Genomic DNA, 15,463 nt, shown 5'->3' on the forward strand with positions numbered 1-15,463 from the left:
TCCGTCGCTCACCACTGTAAACGAATGTTTCCATTCCAGAGACTGTAGGCCGCACAGAGGCGTTGCGCGATGAGAGGGAGCCCTCTTGTGTTTAGGCGCTGAAGTGGCAGAAAACACGCTGTTAATGGCTGCTGCAGGCCCTGGCAGAACATCAATCCAGGCCCACATGAGAAATATACAGAATTAACAAACACAAGATCTTTCAGTCACACATTTTAATGAATCTGACAGGCCGCTTTTGTCATAGGCGGTACCTGAGTGGGCATATGGCATATGCTATGTGCAAACTATACAGTCATATGATTGTGCACAGATCAGAACTGTAAAAATAAGGCAAAAACAAACACATGCAAATTAATTCTACTCATCTGGAACAGCACACAGGAAGATGGCAAAGACATTGGCTGTGCGCTCAAACCTTAACTACTTACATACAGAAACCGGTTCCGCAGATTACATTAGAAGACTAGCTTGATGGAGTTAGCATGTTGTAATATGAGTTACGTATGATGGGTTTTGCTTTTAAACTTTATTATATGTGCACTTCAATTACATCTAGTCTGTTGTATATTCAGACAGACATTTCAAATAGTCAATATGGGTTCTCTCAAACGCAATACCTCTCAAGCATCAAATGAAAAGAAAATATACATTTACTGCAGAGGTATTCAGACACAAACGTTCTTTCTATAACAACAGAATGCTTTAAATCAAACCATACAACCAAATGTGCTTCCATCCGTCACCCAAATACCCCAAAAATGACATACAGCGCATGGCATTCAATGTATTACAGCACTAAGTCACCAAAAATATAGCCATTTATAGCAGACATATGTGCTTGTCAATGCTTCACATTTTCTGACTTTCTTTATTATAGATTTTTTTTGTTCGTTTTTTAAATTTTTACAACATATGTGCTAGGAAAAACCTGCAAGGACCATTAACAAAAACTTGGGCCTCTAATGAAAAGCAATTTAACTGCAACATGTACACAAGTAGTATGGGACATGATCCATGCAGTTGTGCACAGCCAGCATAGTCATGGTATGGTCTTGTTTAATATTCGTAGATGACGTCAGCCACCAGTGCATCACAGTCTTCATTGGAGATACATTCTACGGTTCTGGTTGGGCCTGGACTCAGCCAGACTTGAAGAGGAGAATGGCCACCTGGCCCAAGTAGAAGTAGATGAAGTGTTTCGTCTCATGGGTCACGTAGCTGCCGAAGTTCCTTCCCACAATGCAATGCCACGTAGGATTGTATTTCTTATCGAACTCCTGTAACACGAGACAACGTGGTTTAAGCACGGGAGACAATGCAAGCATGTCAAAAATACAAGTTAGTGGTCTAAAATAACAGCACAGCTCAAATCTCGGCGCGACTCACCTTTTTGATGTATGCGGCAATGTCCTTCTCGATGTTATATTTCTCCATGGCCTGCGTGGCACAGTCCACTGCATCCTGCTGCATGTCTTCAGACATGTCAGCGTTCTTGATCACAGCCTTCCTGTCGGTCATGGCTCCTGAAAATGTAGAAACGAACAAAGATCAGTCTCCACTGGGAGTCAAACAGTGGGGCCATTCATGGGTGCTTCTTCCCTGACAATGCCAGGCAAATTCCTGACAGAATGCCATCAACAGAGAGGATCTGATTTGTTAAGGCAATTCAAATGACACTAGATACTTTCATGAGAACCAAGCAGGTCTTTCAATCCAGCACTAGCATTTGAAGCTAGTCAATAAAGGCCGTATTTGCATATAGGCTCAGAGAACCTAATCAAATAGTGGTCAAATTCACATTTTTTTTGGAGTTAAATCCAGAAGTACTTTTGTTAACTAGCAATACCAATACTGGGATACATATGGCACAAATGCATATTCATAGACAGCACTATCACTTACCACTAGGCAACAAAGGCCATATTAACGCTGGGCCCATAAAACGAAGTCAAACTGTGCTTGAATTACAAGAGTTTGGAGTTTAATCCAGTATAAAAGTACTTTAGGTAACTAGCAACACGAATACTGGGATACATATGGTCCATAGTCATAAACAGAACTATCATTTGCAGCTAGTCAACAGATCATGTTTGCATACTGTTAATGCTGAGCCCATAAAACCAAGTGTCAAATTGTGCTTAAAATTACATTAAGTAAATTCTAAAATAAAAGTACTTCAAACCAGTTAACTGGCAACACCAATATTGGGGGTCCATGGACATTGCACAACGTAAATGTGTTTGCTGGGCAAATGCATAAACCATTGACAGCACTGCCATATATACAGGTAATCAATAAAGGCCAGATACTACTAAAGCTAGGCCCAAAAACAATCAAGGCAAAATGCACTAAAAATACAATTTTTTTGGAATTAAATCAAGTATAAATGTACTTCAACTCAGCCAAGTTAATCAATAAAGTCCATAGTTGCATTCTATTAATCCTGAGACAAGAAAACAAAGTCAAATCGGGCTAAAATTACATTATGTAAAACCCAGTACTTTAAACTAGTTAACCAGCGATTTTAATACTGGGATTCATATGGTCCAAATGCATACAGGCAAACTAGCATAGAAAACCACTAATAGATCATACACAGCTGATATCAGCACTTCACACCACCTTGGTTTAGCAGTTGAACTCAATTATATGGCGGCAGTCAACTGATTGACTGATAAAGGTCTGGATGCATCTATCAAGTCACTGACGGGTCAGGATGGAGGAATGCTACGTCACACCTCCTCCATTCACAGCGTGCGCGTTTGATGTTCAGCAAATCAATGAAACTCAAGTGCACGCGGCGTTCTCGCTGTAGCGTCCGAATTTCAGAGTCAAATACACGCTTTACTGAAGCGATTTAAATGTTGCAAAAAAAAAAAAAAAAAAAATCGCCATTTATATTTCTAAAACGAAAGCATCAGGCTCAAAATGCATGCAAGATCATTCTTATAGATCACCTAAGATGGCAAACTATTGCACTCACCTGTCAGCAATATTTGGCAAGAGAAATTAGCAAGTGAAAACAGTCGCCGTACGAGCTTTCGTCGTTTCGGGTATCCCTTTGACGCTATGAGAGGAACATAAGGATCAAGTCAAACGCCGACTGGTGCCCGCGCTAAAATCCCTGGCTCTCCACAATGCCGTCCTACACAGCGCTCGCCATTGGCTGCAGCCCAGCCGCTCCCTGCGCCCCTCTGCCAGCATCTTATTTCATCCCACAATGCATCTTTAACCGGAGACCAGAGGGAAATGTGCTTGTTTGGTTATAAGCTGCAGGACTGTGTGGGCCAGAACATAGCTTAAATTAGACTCGGTGGACCTTCACAATGAAAACACTTCACAATTAGTGAAGGACACTTATCGCAAGGTTAGGTATTAATCTGTTGTTCCTCTCATGGTCGGTCCCACGCAGTGTAATGCAACTAGAAATGTAATGATTCTGGTTACAATTCCGGTTCCCCAACGATGTTCTTAGAATTTTATAGATATGTGGAAAAATCAAATGAATTGGATTTAACAGTCTGCTATCAAATTGTGAGATTATTTCAGGTTTCAACAGAATGTAGGCATATATTTAATACAACTGCGCAAAAGGTGCGCTTACATAATTTTAAAAGGCGGTATAAATGCAATCTAAAAATTAATAATACTAAAATTGCTTTGTCGTTCATAAATTACCACTCAGAAATGTGTATCTTTACACGTTATCGTGACAACCAGTCTATTTCTCATAACATAACAGTTCTAGTTTATTTCATTGGACTTGACTAAATATGTATGGTATGGTAGTTAAGTAAATGATTCAGGTTCATTCACAAAAAGAACCGGCTCAAACGAGTCATTCTTCTGAGAGTCGGGATACACTGATTTGTAGCCTTGTACGTTTTTCATTTACTATAAAGAACCGACTTATCTACTGCTGCAATAAACTTAATTTCCCTAACCAATTCTTCATAATGTAATTATCCTAACAGTAGACGGTTTTCAGTTTCTAAGCAACACTACTAAGCACATTAATACAGAATTCAACTTTTGGGCGGCATCCAAAATGAAAGGGACAGCTATCTTATATATACATATATATAGCAGTAGTCCTGTAAGCTCTCATAGCAGAACATGGTGTGAATAAGGCAATATGTTCGATTCCCAGATAATGCATCAACTTATCAAATGTGTACCGTAATTACAATAAAAGTGAATAAACATAAGTAGCTGTCATTATTTACTCAGCCTTCATATCTTTCCAAAACTGCACAACTTACTTTCTTCTGCAGAACACTATTTTGATATTTTGAAAAATGTGCAACGTTGTATTAACAAAAACCATTGAAACAAAATATATTTTGTTCCACCAGTCAAACAAGCTTGAAATGCTATGGCTGAGTAAATAATTTTACATTTCAGGAGAACTGTCCATAAGAGTCATAATACTCAATTCAAAAGCATTTAAAAAAAAGCAAAGGAACACACTTCTTTTGTACCAATGAAACCTTTATTTAGGCAAAAACTGTTCACTAAAAAGAAAAATGCTAGCGATGTTAAAGCATCTACCATCCACATTGGGACGGTGCAAATCTAAAAATGCCTGAGTAAACCCCTCCCCATCCCAAATGCACTTTCAGTTTACCATACTGTTCCTGTCGATTCCATCCCCAAAGACTGCTCCAGCATCTGCTCCGCCAATGTGTTAAAAAAAAATGTGAAAGGCCAAAACGTCTAAATTTTCCACTGAGATACAGAGAAAATAAAGGGGGTAGGGGGAAGTACTTTTGAATTGCGGCCTTAAAAATCCTATGATCCTGGGAGCAATTGATCCTGTTCCATGTATCCAGCAATCCCTATCCTATCTTCATTATGTATTGATCCCAGTGATCCGGCATCCACTGAGCCTCTCCTCCAATCCAAACCTTAAGATACCAGCAAAATCAAAACAAAGGAGGCAAAGAGTTAGAATCAAATCCACTCAAACCTGCCTTCTTTGATGCATGCATACAGCATTAAGGCCAAGACAGACTATCAAAACTAATAACCTAACACTAAGACTGAATCAAACATGTTGATAAAAACATGAAAGCTGCAATCTGTCTTTGGACACAAAAACCCAACTAGATGTTTGACCAGTACATCTTTACAATGCAACTAAAGATACCACCTCATTTGAAAGGGATCTAAAATTAGTTCAGTTACTCAAATCATGCCCTAAGGGCCAACAAGTCTTTTTGTTTTGATGCAATAGAGGTTTGTTCTAGAGTTCAAATTCACCCAGCAGATTAGATTTAGCAATCCTTTATTACAAAGCATCAGTTCGGTGTCACATCTAGAGGAAGACAGCATAAAACAATTGAGGAACCCACTATCCCATGAATAACTTTCATACATGGCATTTACAAAAATATTGGGAGCCATTACATAACCCTTTGTTTGGTCTATGAAAAAAAGACTTCCACTTTGTATTAAAAAAAAAAAAAAAAAAAAAGTAATGGGAAGAGAAATCAAAGAGTTGGTTAAAAATGCATGTTTAAAAATAACCAATGCAGGGAGAGAAAAACAAAAATAAAAAAAAGACAGAAAGACATTCATAAGATGATCATTGTCTCATGAAACAAGAACGGTGGAATTAAAACATGGGGTTTGTGTAAAGACTAAAAACAAATGGTTCAAGGGCTCCGAGAGGGCTGGTTTAGGAGCGAGAGCGGGAACGGCTATGGCGCGGCGAGTACTGCGGGGATCCTCGGCTGCGGCGCGGGGAGTAGCTTCGGCTACGGTTGTTGCTGCGGCTGCGACTCCTGCTGCGACTGCGGCTCCTTGATCTTGATCTTCCGTAGCTCGGACTGCGGGGACCATCCACCCTCACACGGATGTATGCAGTTTCTCCCTGGCAGAGACAGAACTTTCCATTGAGCAAGTGTAGAATACAAGCATGCTAACATTGTCACTATACTTACCAGACTTCCTGCAATGAAACACTGCTCATTGGTTGTACACCAGTATTCAACCAGTAAGAATTGACTACACAAGACTTCCAGTTTGACAAGGTTTAGCTTTGGTATTCACAAGGAAGGGTCAGCCAATACTGGATTTTGACAATACAATTAATTAGCCAGTAACTGCTTAAAAAAAAAAAAAAAAGCTGAACTGTTACAAAATTTAAAGTATGTTCAGTAATTATTAAAAAAATACTATTCAAATTTTGTCATGATATAACGTACAAGAACAGGAGAGATTTTTCTCAAAAATTAAGCTGCTATGTACAATGTATATTATTTTCACTTTATTCTTACCTTTTTGCACTAAAATGTTCATTAGCACAAAGAAAACTTTGTAAAACATGCATGTGTGTATATAGGTACCACTTTGTCTGATTTCTCCCAGTAATTCATAGTTCCAAGATGCAGCTATTGATGCCAATTAATTGGCTAAATTTCTACGTCAATATATTTTCACTAAGGCGAGTTCATTTAAAACATGAAACCTCTTAGCACAATATTAGGATTTGCTTACCTTAGGAATATTCCAATGCTAAGCATATCCAAAAATTCAGATTAAAATCTCAAACCTACCTCATGTGACCGGAATTTTGTGTTATCCAGTTTGCGGACGGCGTAGGTCATGTCTTCTTTGCGAACAAACTCCACCACACCAGTTCCATCTCGGAAAACGTCAGCATAACATACATCACCTGCTTCACGCATGTGATCCTTCAGATCCTGCCAGCTGCCGCTCGGTGGAAGCCCTGGAATCAAATCCAACGGTCAATACAACTTCCAACAGCTCTTGAATTGGTTAAAGCTGTGATGCTAACGTACCTGATACGATTACTCTGTACTCTGAACGTCTGGAGGGGGGTCCATATCTACCCCTAGGAGCCCCACCACCACCACCACCACCACCGCCACCTCCACCTCCGCCACCACCGCCGAAACCTCCTCTGCCACTCCTGGGAAACTCCACTCGAAGACGATAGCCATCATAGTCATAGCCATCACGGGCATAAACAGCATCTTCAGCATCTCTAAAGAAAATAGAGCAGGAAAAGCATTTAAATACCAACCCAGCATGAAAAACCTGTCACTGCGGTCGCACTGAGTTAAACTACAAATAGTAACCAATATAACCAGCTAGTTAAATGACTTAATACTTAATGCAAAATTGCCTCAAAATACAAAATAAATACAGAAGAGGTCAGTGCTAATCAGCCATTTGTAGCAAAAACTCACTGAAACTACAGTAGTCAACATTTGAAATGGATTAAAAAAAATAAAAAGTTGATGAAAGCTGTCCTTAGACAAGAACGCATTTTGGTTTTAGGTCAACTTTGAAAGGTTTTGATCCACTTCAAATGTTGACTACTATAATTTAAGTCAAGCGCAAGAAATCATTTGTCTCGTTTCAAAGCTAATTTCCATATCCAAGCCTAAGGCAGGTATTGAAGCTTGAAGACCAAATGAAACTTCAGTTTACACATTAAACAAACATTTTAGGTCAAAATGAATAACTAAAAGTTGCAAAGCCTACTTTCATTGACGACAAACATTAGCTATATAAACAAACGAAGCTGTGGAAACACGGTGAGCACGGCTAAGCTAAGTAGCATGTTAGCACAGAAAAAAGTAAAACGCTTATTTACAAAAATATACACTTGCTTCTATTGGATTGTGAAAACAGTTTTCAGGGAACAGTTTTTTTTTCGTTTTGTTTTTTTAAATATATACACATAATTTAATAAGTGAAGCCGGCAACGTTGAAACAAACAGACTAACGTTAGCCTATAAGCTAACGTTAAAGGCTCAAGGTTCAGTTGTACCCACCTTGGGTCTTCAAACTCGACAAAGGCGAATGGAGGTCCACCTCGTCGGTTTTTCAGATCGATGTCTCGAATGGCTCCGTACTTATAAAACACATCTTCGACATCTTTAGTGCGGATATCAGGGGGCAGATTCCCCACATAGATGCGGCAGTCGTTGTTTCCAGCAGGGCCGCGGATCACACTACTACCAGACATCTCTGCACTGATATACCTTCACCTTCCTGCTGGGCAGACAAATAAATTACACTTTTTGAGTCTGATATATAACAGCTGTTTGTTTAACTTGCGAAATACGTTAAAACACCGCAACACCAGTCAGATACAAAACAAAGAGACTTACTATTGTTTGAAGCGCCGTTTGCACGCGCACAACGACAGCGTGTTTCTTCTGGAGAAGCGCGGGTCTCTTCCTCTTCAAGCGCGCTTTACCCACCGCGGATGAATCTGAGGAAACAGGCTGAGGGGCGGGTAATGGAGTAGCTACATCCGAGAAGCGAAATAGTTCGGATAGTAATGTCTAAAACAATAAAAATATTTTATATGGGTGGGTAATTCGTATGGATAAGGAGCGAAAGGTTATGTCAAGCTTTTATTATATACCGTAGCGCTGATCTGTTTGGTCCTCGGGTGAAGTCAAGTCTTATTATTGTTTGCACCTGCTGCTGAGGTAAACTGTAGCTTACCGATTGACTTACATGGAAACAAAGTTTAAAAAAGAATAAACCATTTACAATTATCAGTATACCTTGCGTTTTTAGGCATGTGAACTTATTTCGTTATTAAAATAATAGTAGCAATAGCCTATATAACGTTAGTATAGCCTAATATATACATACCAATATAAAAACAAGCATATGTAGCCTACTAGTGTGTATTAAAAGATTAGAGTCCAGACACATCTTCTATCTTAATTTTATTGCAGCATTTTCAGTTTGTCAGTAATTTAGTTTCACTTTTGTTTTGTCAATAGCCTAATGCATAAAGCCAGACAAATTCAGAATCATCAGATACTCATAAACTTGTAATCCATGCTGTTATTATTCATCAGAACAAAGCCTTTATTAAAGCTTCAGATGACAAAAGGGTAGATTACAGAAGCATATAGATCCTTATCTATCCTAAGAAACTCTTAAATGTTGACAGTAAGTGATAAGGATCAACATAACACAGTCAACTGTAACTTTATTAATACTCCATTACTTTCCTAAAGAATTATCTTGGCAACAATAGCTATAATTTTACAATGTTTTTTAAGACAAGCAGAGGACACCACAAAATCCCACATCCTCAGAAACTTACTTAGCAATCACTTTCATGTGCGGTTTTACTGTATATCAACATCACATTTAGGAGTAAATAATCTACCTATGTTTGAGTGTTTTATATGGAGGTGGCAGTGAAATCTGCTAGCTTTCAGCTAATGCTGGATTACGGGAATCAGCGGCATTTCAATATGCGTAGCTGGAAAGGTAATGGGAAAGACCAGTGGCTCCGCTGCTGTCACCACAAACCGTGTACTTCCCTTGAGAGGCCAGACAGTTGATCTGAGGAGAAAAGAAGTAGAGAAGCAATTAGAAAGAAGATATATTTATCTATATCTATCTGTCTGTCTGTTTGTTTATGTAGGCTGTAGATTTGGTTGGCATGCCTCTGCTCGTTTGATGAATTCCTCGGTTGCGGCGGCTTCGTTCTCTCTCTGTCCACGCCAGGTCTTCAGAGCTGAGGCCTGCAGAGCTCGGCCGAATGAGAAGGTGAGAGCCCAGGGTTTCACAAGTGGACAGTTATTGATGGCATTTAGGTTAATGGAGGCCTCCTCCTCACTTTGACCTCCTGAGAGAAAGGTCACCCCTAAAAGTGCAGAATGTCTGTAATCACGCAGTGTCCAGACTTGTCACTGAATCTTAAGTCAGGTTTAGAGTTTGTATCCTCACCTGTGACTGCGGGCGGGACAGTACGCCGCAGAGCAGTGACTGTTGCCATTGCAACCTCCTCTGCACTGTATTTGGTTGGGCAGCTGTGTCCAGGGGTCACCATGTTGGGCTTGAGTAGTGTGCCTTCCAGATACACATGATGATCAAACATGGCTTTGTAGACTTCTGCAAGCACCTGAATAAATGAAAAAAGTGAATGTGCAAAGCATAAGTTCACTCAAAAACTGAGAATACTTATTTACTTGCTCTCATGTTTGTTCCAAAACTGTAACTTGATGTTGATTTATTTATCTATGTTCATATGTTGTTTTGGACCCCATTAACTTTCATTGTATGAACAAAAGAGTTGTTGCAAAGAGAAGAAAGAAAATCACACAGGTTTGGAATGACATGAGGGTGAATAAATAATGACAAAATTTTCATTTTTGGATGTAATATCCTTTTAAGAAGTAGAGTATAACCAACCCTCTCTGTAACGAACTGGCAACGCTTCAAGTCGTGGTCTCCATCAGGTAGGATCTCAGGTTCCACTATGGGTACAATCCCATGCTGCAAGAACAGTTGGGACAAGAACTTGAGCTTTAACAAATCTCCATTTGCATCTTCTATAAATGAATTTAGCAAAATGAACATTTTACCTGCTGACAAATACTAGCATAGCGAGCAAGGACTGTAGCATTTTCTTTAATGCACAGGTTTGATGGGGTGGTGTTACTGATTTTCATCACACAACGCCACTTCGCAAAGTCAGCTCCGTCCTTTTTATACTGAGCACAGCGTTCTGAGAGCCCATCCAGACCTGTTGTTGAGACAGTAGAGCAGTTCAATTGAGACGATCATTATGTTCTGGGTCAAACTGACCCTAACTGGATTCAAGACAATTTACAAAAAAAAAAAAAAAAATCACACTATGGAAAATAACCTTTAACATGAACATTTCTCAAACATGACAAAAAAAGTAAACATAAGAATATATTTTTAAAACTGTATTAATTATTTAAAACTGTAATATATATATATATATATATATATATATATATATATATATATATGTTTGGGATCAGTAAGATTTTTAATGTTTTTAAAGATGTTTCTTCTGCTCATCAAGGCTGTATCTATTTTATCAAAAATACAGAAAAAAAACAGCAGCACAACAGTTTAAACATTCATAATAAATCAGCATATTAGAATGATTTCAGAAGGATCATGTGACACTGAAGACTGCAGTAATGATGCTGAAAATTCAGCGCTGCATCACAGAAATAAATTCTATTTTAAAGTATATTAAAATAGGAAACCAATATTAGAAATTGCAATAAGATTTCACAATATTACTGTTTTTTTTTCTGTATTTTTGATCGAATAAATACAGCCTTGATGAGCAGAAGAGACTCCCTTAAAAAACATTAAAAATCTTACTGATCCCAAACTTTTGAGCGACAGTGTGTATATATATATATTGTTAACAAAACAGCAAAATCATTTGTTCGTTTTCCAGCAAAATTCACATGCATGAACTGATAAAAATGTACATCTTTTTTTTTAATAAAGGCATCTGCCAAATGCATAAATGTAAATACCCTCAGAGAGTAGCTGTGAAACTTACATAACAAAATACTTTACAAATATTTTGGATCTGCGCCCTTGCCTTTAAAGAAATATGCAGGTCAAATTGACAACACATTCATAATAAAAGTTTTGTACGCGTGTTCCGCAACACATCAAAATGTCGAAACTTTGCAGGCATTTTCACAACCCTACATGGGAAATGGTCAATTTCAAGGAAAAAAAAAAACACCCCAGGTTAACTAGAATTTCCGACAACTCAAAATGTGTTGCTGGTCAGATTGACCTAGAACTTAATATAATAAGGGTTAAACACCTCAAAACTAACTGGAAAAAAAAGAACCAAGGAACTAATTTGAAATGAGTCTTCCAAGAAAATAAATCAACAGTGAATTAAAATTGATTTATCAAATATTCAGATCCAGAGAACGGACATATTTAAAATACCTTGTGTAGTGGTTTCTCCATTAGTCCCTGGCAAGGGGACTACACCTTTATCAACCTGTGAAGAAAGAGCAAAATGTTTTAGAAATGAAATATCATTTTAATTCAGCTCATTGACTTAAAAAAAAAGCTAATCAGTTAATCAGTACAGTAGGTGCATATTAGTACCCTTAAAGGGATACTCCACCCCAAAATGAAAATTTTGTCATTAATCACTTACCCCCACCCGTAAAAGCTTAGTTCGTCTTCGGAACACAATTTAAGATACTTTAGATGAAAACCGGGAGGCTTGTGACTGTCCCATTGACTGCATAGTAAATTGCACTGTCAAGGTCCATAAAAGTATGAAAAACGTAGTCAAAGCAGTCCATCTGCCATCAGACGTGCAATCTGAGTTTTATGATCCGACGAGAACACTTTTTGTGCGCAAAAAAAAACAAAATATCGACTTAATTCAACTTTTTCTGCTCCTCCGTGACACTCATAAAATTCAGATTGCACGTCTGATGGCAGATGGACTGCTTTGACGACATCTTTCATACTTTTCTGTGCCTTGACAGTGCAATTTACTATGCAGTCAATGGGACAGTCACAAGCCCCTAAGGTATCATTTTTGTACAATTAAGTACAAAATGCAAATAGAGTGTTTCCCAAAAACAGGTTTTATGAACACTCCCCATATCTGCGATTATTGGGACAAACAGATAGATCTGTCCCAAAAGTAACCCACTGATTGAACTGCAATTGAAATGCTTTTTCTAATGAGACATGAAAGGAATTTATGGATTAAATGGGACTGAGAAATGTTGCAAGCCAGGTTCAAACTCACAGGACCTGCATGAGCACCAAGGTCCAACATGTCAAAACAAATACTCCTACGTCTTTGCTAGTGAGACGTCATACCTTGATTCCGATAGTGATGCCCTTGTCCTTTATCATCTTGACGAACGGGACGCCATCATCAGAGTTCTGGTAGAGTGTTTCGTGGAAGAAGATCACTCCACCGATGCAATTATCAATGCGGTCATCAGCAGTGAAGAGCACCTGGCGGTAGAGACGGCGGTTCTCCTCGTTGTTCTCTACCCCTATCTGGTTCAAACGCTTCCCCATGCTGCCTGTTAGAACATCCACAGGATCAAAGTGAGTTCTTGCGGATTTCTTTCACACTGCAATTTATGAGAACTCACTGGAGGAAGCCACACTAACCTATGGACTCGTCTGCAGCTAGGATGCCTTTCCCTGGTGACACTATGCGCAGAGCTATCTCATGGAGCTCCTTCTTTTGCTCAGTGGTGAGGGGAGGAAACTGATGGGTCATCCTAAATGTCCAGCACAACTTGAGGATAGGGTAGAAAGAGTATGAACATTGTAATGATATAATTATAATCACATTACATAATCAAGATGGGATATCAAAGACATCACCATATATGTGACCCTGGACCACAAAACCAGTCTTAAGTCGCTGGGGTATATTTGTAGCAATAGCCAAAAATACACTGTATGGGTCAAAATGATCAATTTTTCTTTTATGCCAAAAATCATTAGTATATTAAGTAAAGATCATGTTCCATGAAGATATTTTGTAAATTTCTTACCGTAAATATATCAGAACTTTATTTTTGATTAGTAATATACATTGCTAAGAACTTCATTTGGACAACTTTAAAGGCGATAAATATTTTCTCAATATTTAGATTTTTTTGCACCCTCAGATTCCAGATTTTCAAATAGTTGTATCTCAGCCAAATATTGTCTGATCCTAACAAAGCATACATCAATGGAAAGCATATTTGCTGCTTTCAAGCTGTATAAATTTCGAAAAATTGTCACTTAAGACTGGTTTTGTGGTCCAGGGTCACATATTGCCTTTCTGCTGAAGTCATTTATGGTTATAACAGGGTCTGTATGGTTCATATACAATGTAAGAAATTTTTTTAGAATGTTCAAATTTAAAATCTATAGGAAAATTACTAGTAAGTTTGCATTTCCTAAACATTTCCTAAAACAACAGTGTAATTCGAAACGCGGGTAAAAATCAATATGGAAAATTCCTTCATATTAACAATACATTGGGCTCTATACTTTATGGACATGTAGAAAACATCTGGGAATTTTAAAATTGCCGTTTCCAGGCCTGGAAAATGAATGGAAATTTATGAATTTAAAAAAAAAAATATGCACAACTATAGAACCTTTATTTGGTTATCAATTGGTTTCTGTGAGTTTAATCTCTAGAAAATCTAATAAACATTCACATTAATTAGATGTACTGAATTATTCTGATATGTATTGAAGTATATTTTACAAGAAAATACTATTTGTATTTCTACTAAAATTTCATGTTTTATTCAGTGTGTTGCTTTTTGTTTCTTTGTAATTATCTGTGAAATGTACAAGCAATTTCTGAGTTAATTTTGTTTTTCAGTGTAACCAGTGTAGAATTGATGCAAAGTTCTTCTTTTTTTTAAATGAAATAGCCATCAAAGACAAAGTTAAATGGATAAATCCAACACGACTGAAATCTAATTAAAGGCACAGCAGCTCTTGGACTAAATGTTGTTCAGTTCAGAAATGCCAAGCATTCACTTTCACAAAAGCTTAAGAAAGATTTCTGCAACTCTGGCAACTTTGTTATCCACAGCACATATTTTACAAGCCTTATTCATGTATAATTTACTCTCTTTATGAATAACTAAATCGCCAAAGTACTGCAAAATATGTTCTCAACTTCTTGAAAACCTTTTGAACTTTTAGCAGCATTTAAACACAGCTATCCAGAAAAACTGATCATGCATATATGACTCTCAGCATTAAAAATGATCTATACAGTTTCCAAATGGTAACTTGCTGGTGCAAATGTAACTTTTTAGTAATAAAAACCTTACAAGGTTGTTTCTCCATTGCATATTTCACAAAACAATTGTAATCCAAAATGGTGATGGCAGATAATTCAACAGATGGAATTACTCACCAGGTCAGAGCGGACCGACTGACTCAGACTGAAGGGGCTTTTTCCTACAGACGAGATGAGACGTGACTGATTCTTTAACAGTGCCAGCGTCCCAGTTCTTTATGAAGGTGATATCCCAGAGGATGCTGACACTTGTAGGGCGGAGCTTAACGTCATGCCCTCATTAAGTTATTGGAGGAGGTGTTAAAGGCCATCAAAGGTTGCCCACCTGATCCCATTTCTCTAGCAGCATGGATCCTCATTATTTGATTTTTCACAATGCAACCAAATGAGATTTTTTACATTTTCTATACTGCAAAACCTGGTGGGGTAGAGTGGGTGGTTGCCAGGTTTTTGCTATATTCAGTTTGGCTATGTTCAGTGTAAGTCAATGGGATTTTTGTTGCAGTTTTATTATCTGCCAGGTGGCCTAAAAGCCACATTATTTGTGGTATCAACTTTGTAACCTGTTGGGTCTTTCAGGCCACATCCGCTGTATTCCCGTCAACAATATAATTAGATCATACATGCCTCAGGCGAATCCTCAAATCTTCAGTCAGCTGAGACTCCCATCATACCCTTAGGAAAATGTTGGCAGTCACAGAGCGGCTGAGATTCAAGTATATGTGTGGTAAAAAATGAGGTGGGGTCATGGCATAATTTCTAGTTCTATACAGGTGAGTAGAATTTTTAGATGACTTTATGATCTAGTTTTCAAGGACAAAAAAAGGGTCAAAGTTTGGAGATTCAGTTTACTAA

General features: G+C 38.1%; 3 protein-coding genes across 5 annotated transcripts; all 3 read right to left on the bottom strand.

Moving 5' to 3' along the window:
- Nucleotides 1–200: 200 nt before the first annotated feature.
- Nucleotides 201–3,145, bottom strand: dynll2a (dynein, light chain, LC8-type 2a). 2 transcript variants are annotated; one of them, XM_058799871.1, is made up of 3 exons: nucleotides 2,987–3,145; nucleotides 1,390–1,526; nucleotides 201–1,280 (listed from the first exon to the last, which is right to left on the bottom strand). In XM_058799871.1, exons 2-3 carry the CDS (start codon nucleotides 1,519–1,521, stop codon nucleotides 1,143–1,145), a joined length of 270 nt encoding a protein of 89 aa, XP_058655854.1. In that variant the 5' UTR covers nucleotides 1,522–1,526; nucleotides 2,987–3,145; the 3' UTR covers nucleotides 201–1,142. The 2 variants fall into 2 exon arrangements, with proteins under 2 accessions (XP_058655854.1, XP_058655855.1); XM_058799872.1 differs by lacking the exon at nucleotides 2,987–3,145 and adding an exon at nucleotides 2,626–2,769.
- A 2,128-nt stretch (nucleotides 3,146–5,273) lies between these two features.
- srsf1a (serine and arginine rich splicing factor 1a) lies at nucleotides 5,274–8,334 on the bottom strand. 2 transcript variants are annotated; one of them, XM_058799870.1, is made up of 5 exons: nucleotides 8,151–8,334; nucleotides 7,812–8,031; nucleotides 6,810–7,015; nucleotides 6,564–6,736; nucleotides 5,274–5,878 (listed from the first exon to the last, which is right to left on the bottom strand). In XM_058799870.1, exons 2-5 carry the CDS (start codon nucleotides 8,003–8,005, stop codon nucleotides 5,684–5,686), a joined length of 768 nt encoding a protein of 255 aa, XP_058655853.1. In that variant the 5' UTR covers nucleotides 8,006–8,031; nucleotides 8,151–8,334; the 3' UTR covers nucleotides 5,274–5,683. The 2 variants fall into 2 exon arrangements, with proteins under 2 accessions (XP_058655853.1, XP_058655851.1); XM_058799868.1 differs by having other exon boundaries at nucleotides 7,812–8,034.
- Nucleotides 8,335–8,710: 376 nt separating this feature from the next.
- aldoca (aldolase C, fructose-bisphosphate, a) lies at nucleotides 8,711–14,868 on the bottom strand. The gene is made up of 9 exons (XM_058799867.1): nucleotides 14,726–14,868; nucleotides 12,958–13,087; nucleotides 12,655–12,866; nucleotides 11,755–11,809; nucleotides 10,380–10,540; nucleotides 10,207–10,290; nucleotides 9,742–9,916; nucleotides 9,459–9,658; nucleotides 8,711–9,354 (listed from the first exon to the last, which is right to left on the bottom strand). The coding sequence occupies exons 2-9, from the start codon at nucleotides 13,067–13,069 to the stop codon at nucleotides 9,259–9,261; spliced, it is 1,095 nt and encodes a 364-aa protein (XP_058655850.1). The 5' UTR covers nucleotides 13,070–13,087; nucleotides 14,726–14,868; the 3' UTR covers nucleotides 8,711–9,258.
- Nucleotides 14,869–15,463: the final 595 nt, after the last annotated feature.

This window comes from Onychostoma macrolepis, chromosome 15 (assembly GCF_012432095.1).
Source record: "Onychostoma macrolepis isolate SWU-2019 chromosome 15, ASM1243209v1, whole genome shotgun sequence".
Lineage (NCBI taxonomy): Eukaryota > Metazoa > Chordata > Actinopteri > Cypriniformes > Cyprinidae > Onychostoma > Onychostoma macrolepis.

Excerpts from the sequence above, each read along its gene's own strand:
- aldoca (XM_058799867.1), bottom strand. The coding sequence starts at position 13,069 with ATGACCCATCAGTTTCCTCCCCTCACCACTGAGCAAAAGAAGGAGCTC. Across the intron at positions 12,867-12,957 it reads AGCTGCAGACGAGTCCATAG|GCAGCATGGGGAAGCGTTTG; the intron begins GTTAGTGTGGCT and ends ATGTTCTAACAG. Across the intron at positions 9,917-10,206 it reads GCCAGTTCGTTACAGAGAGG|GTGCTTGCAGAAGTCTACAA; the intron begins GTTGGTTATACT and ends TCATTTATTCAG.
- srsf1a (XM_058799870.1), bottom strand. The coding sequence starts at position 8,005 with ATGTCTGGTAGTAGTGTGATCCGCGGCCCTGCTGGAAACAACGACTGC. Across the intron at positions 7,016-7,811 it reads GTCGAGTTTGAAGACCCAAG|AGATGCTGAAGATGCTGTTT; the intron begins GTGGGTACAACT and ends TATTTTCTTTAG. Across the intron at positions 5,879-6,563 it reads CAAAATTCCGGTCACATGAG|GGAGAAACTGCATACATCCG; the intron begins GTAGGTTTGAGA and ends TGTCTCTGCCAG.
- dynll2a (XM_058799871.1), bottom strand. The coding sequence starts at position 1,521 with ATGACCGACAGGAAGGCTGTGATCAAGAACGCTGACATGTCTGAAGAC. Across the intron at positions 1,281-1,389 it reads TTGCCGCATACATCAAAAAG|GAGTTCGATAAGAAATACAA; the intron begins GTGAGTCGCGCC and ends CTCGTGTTACAG.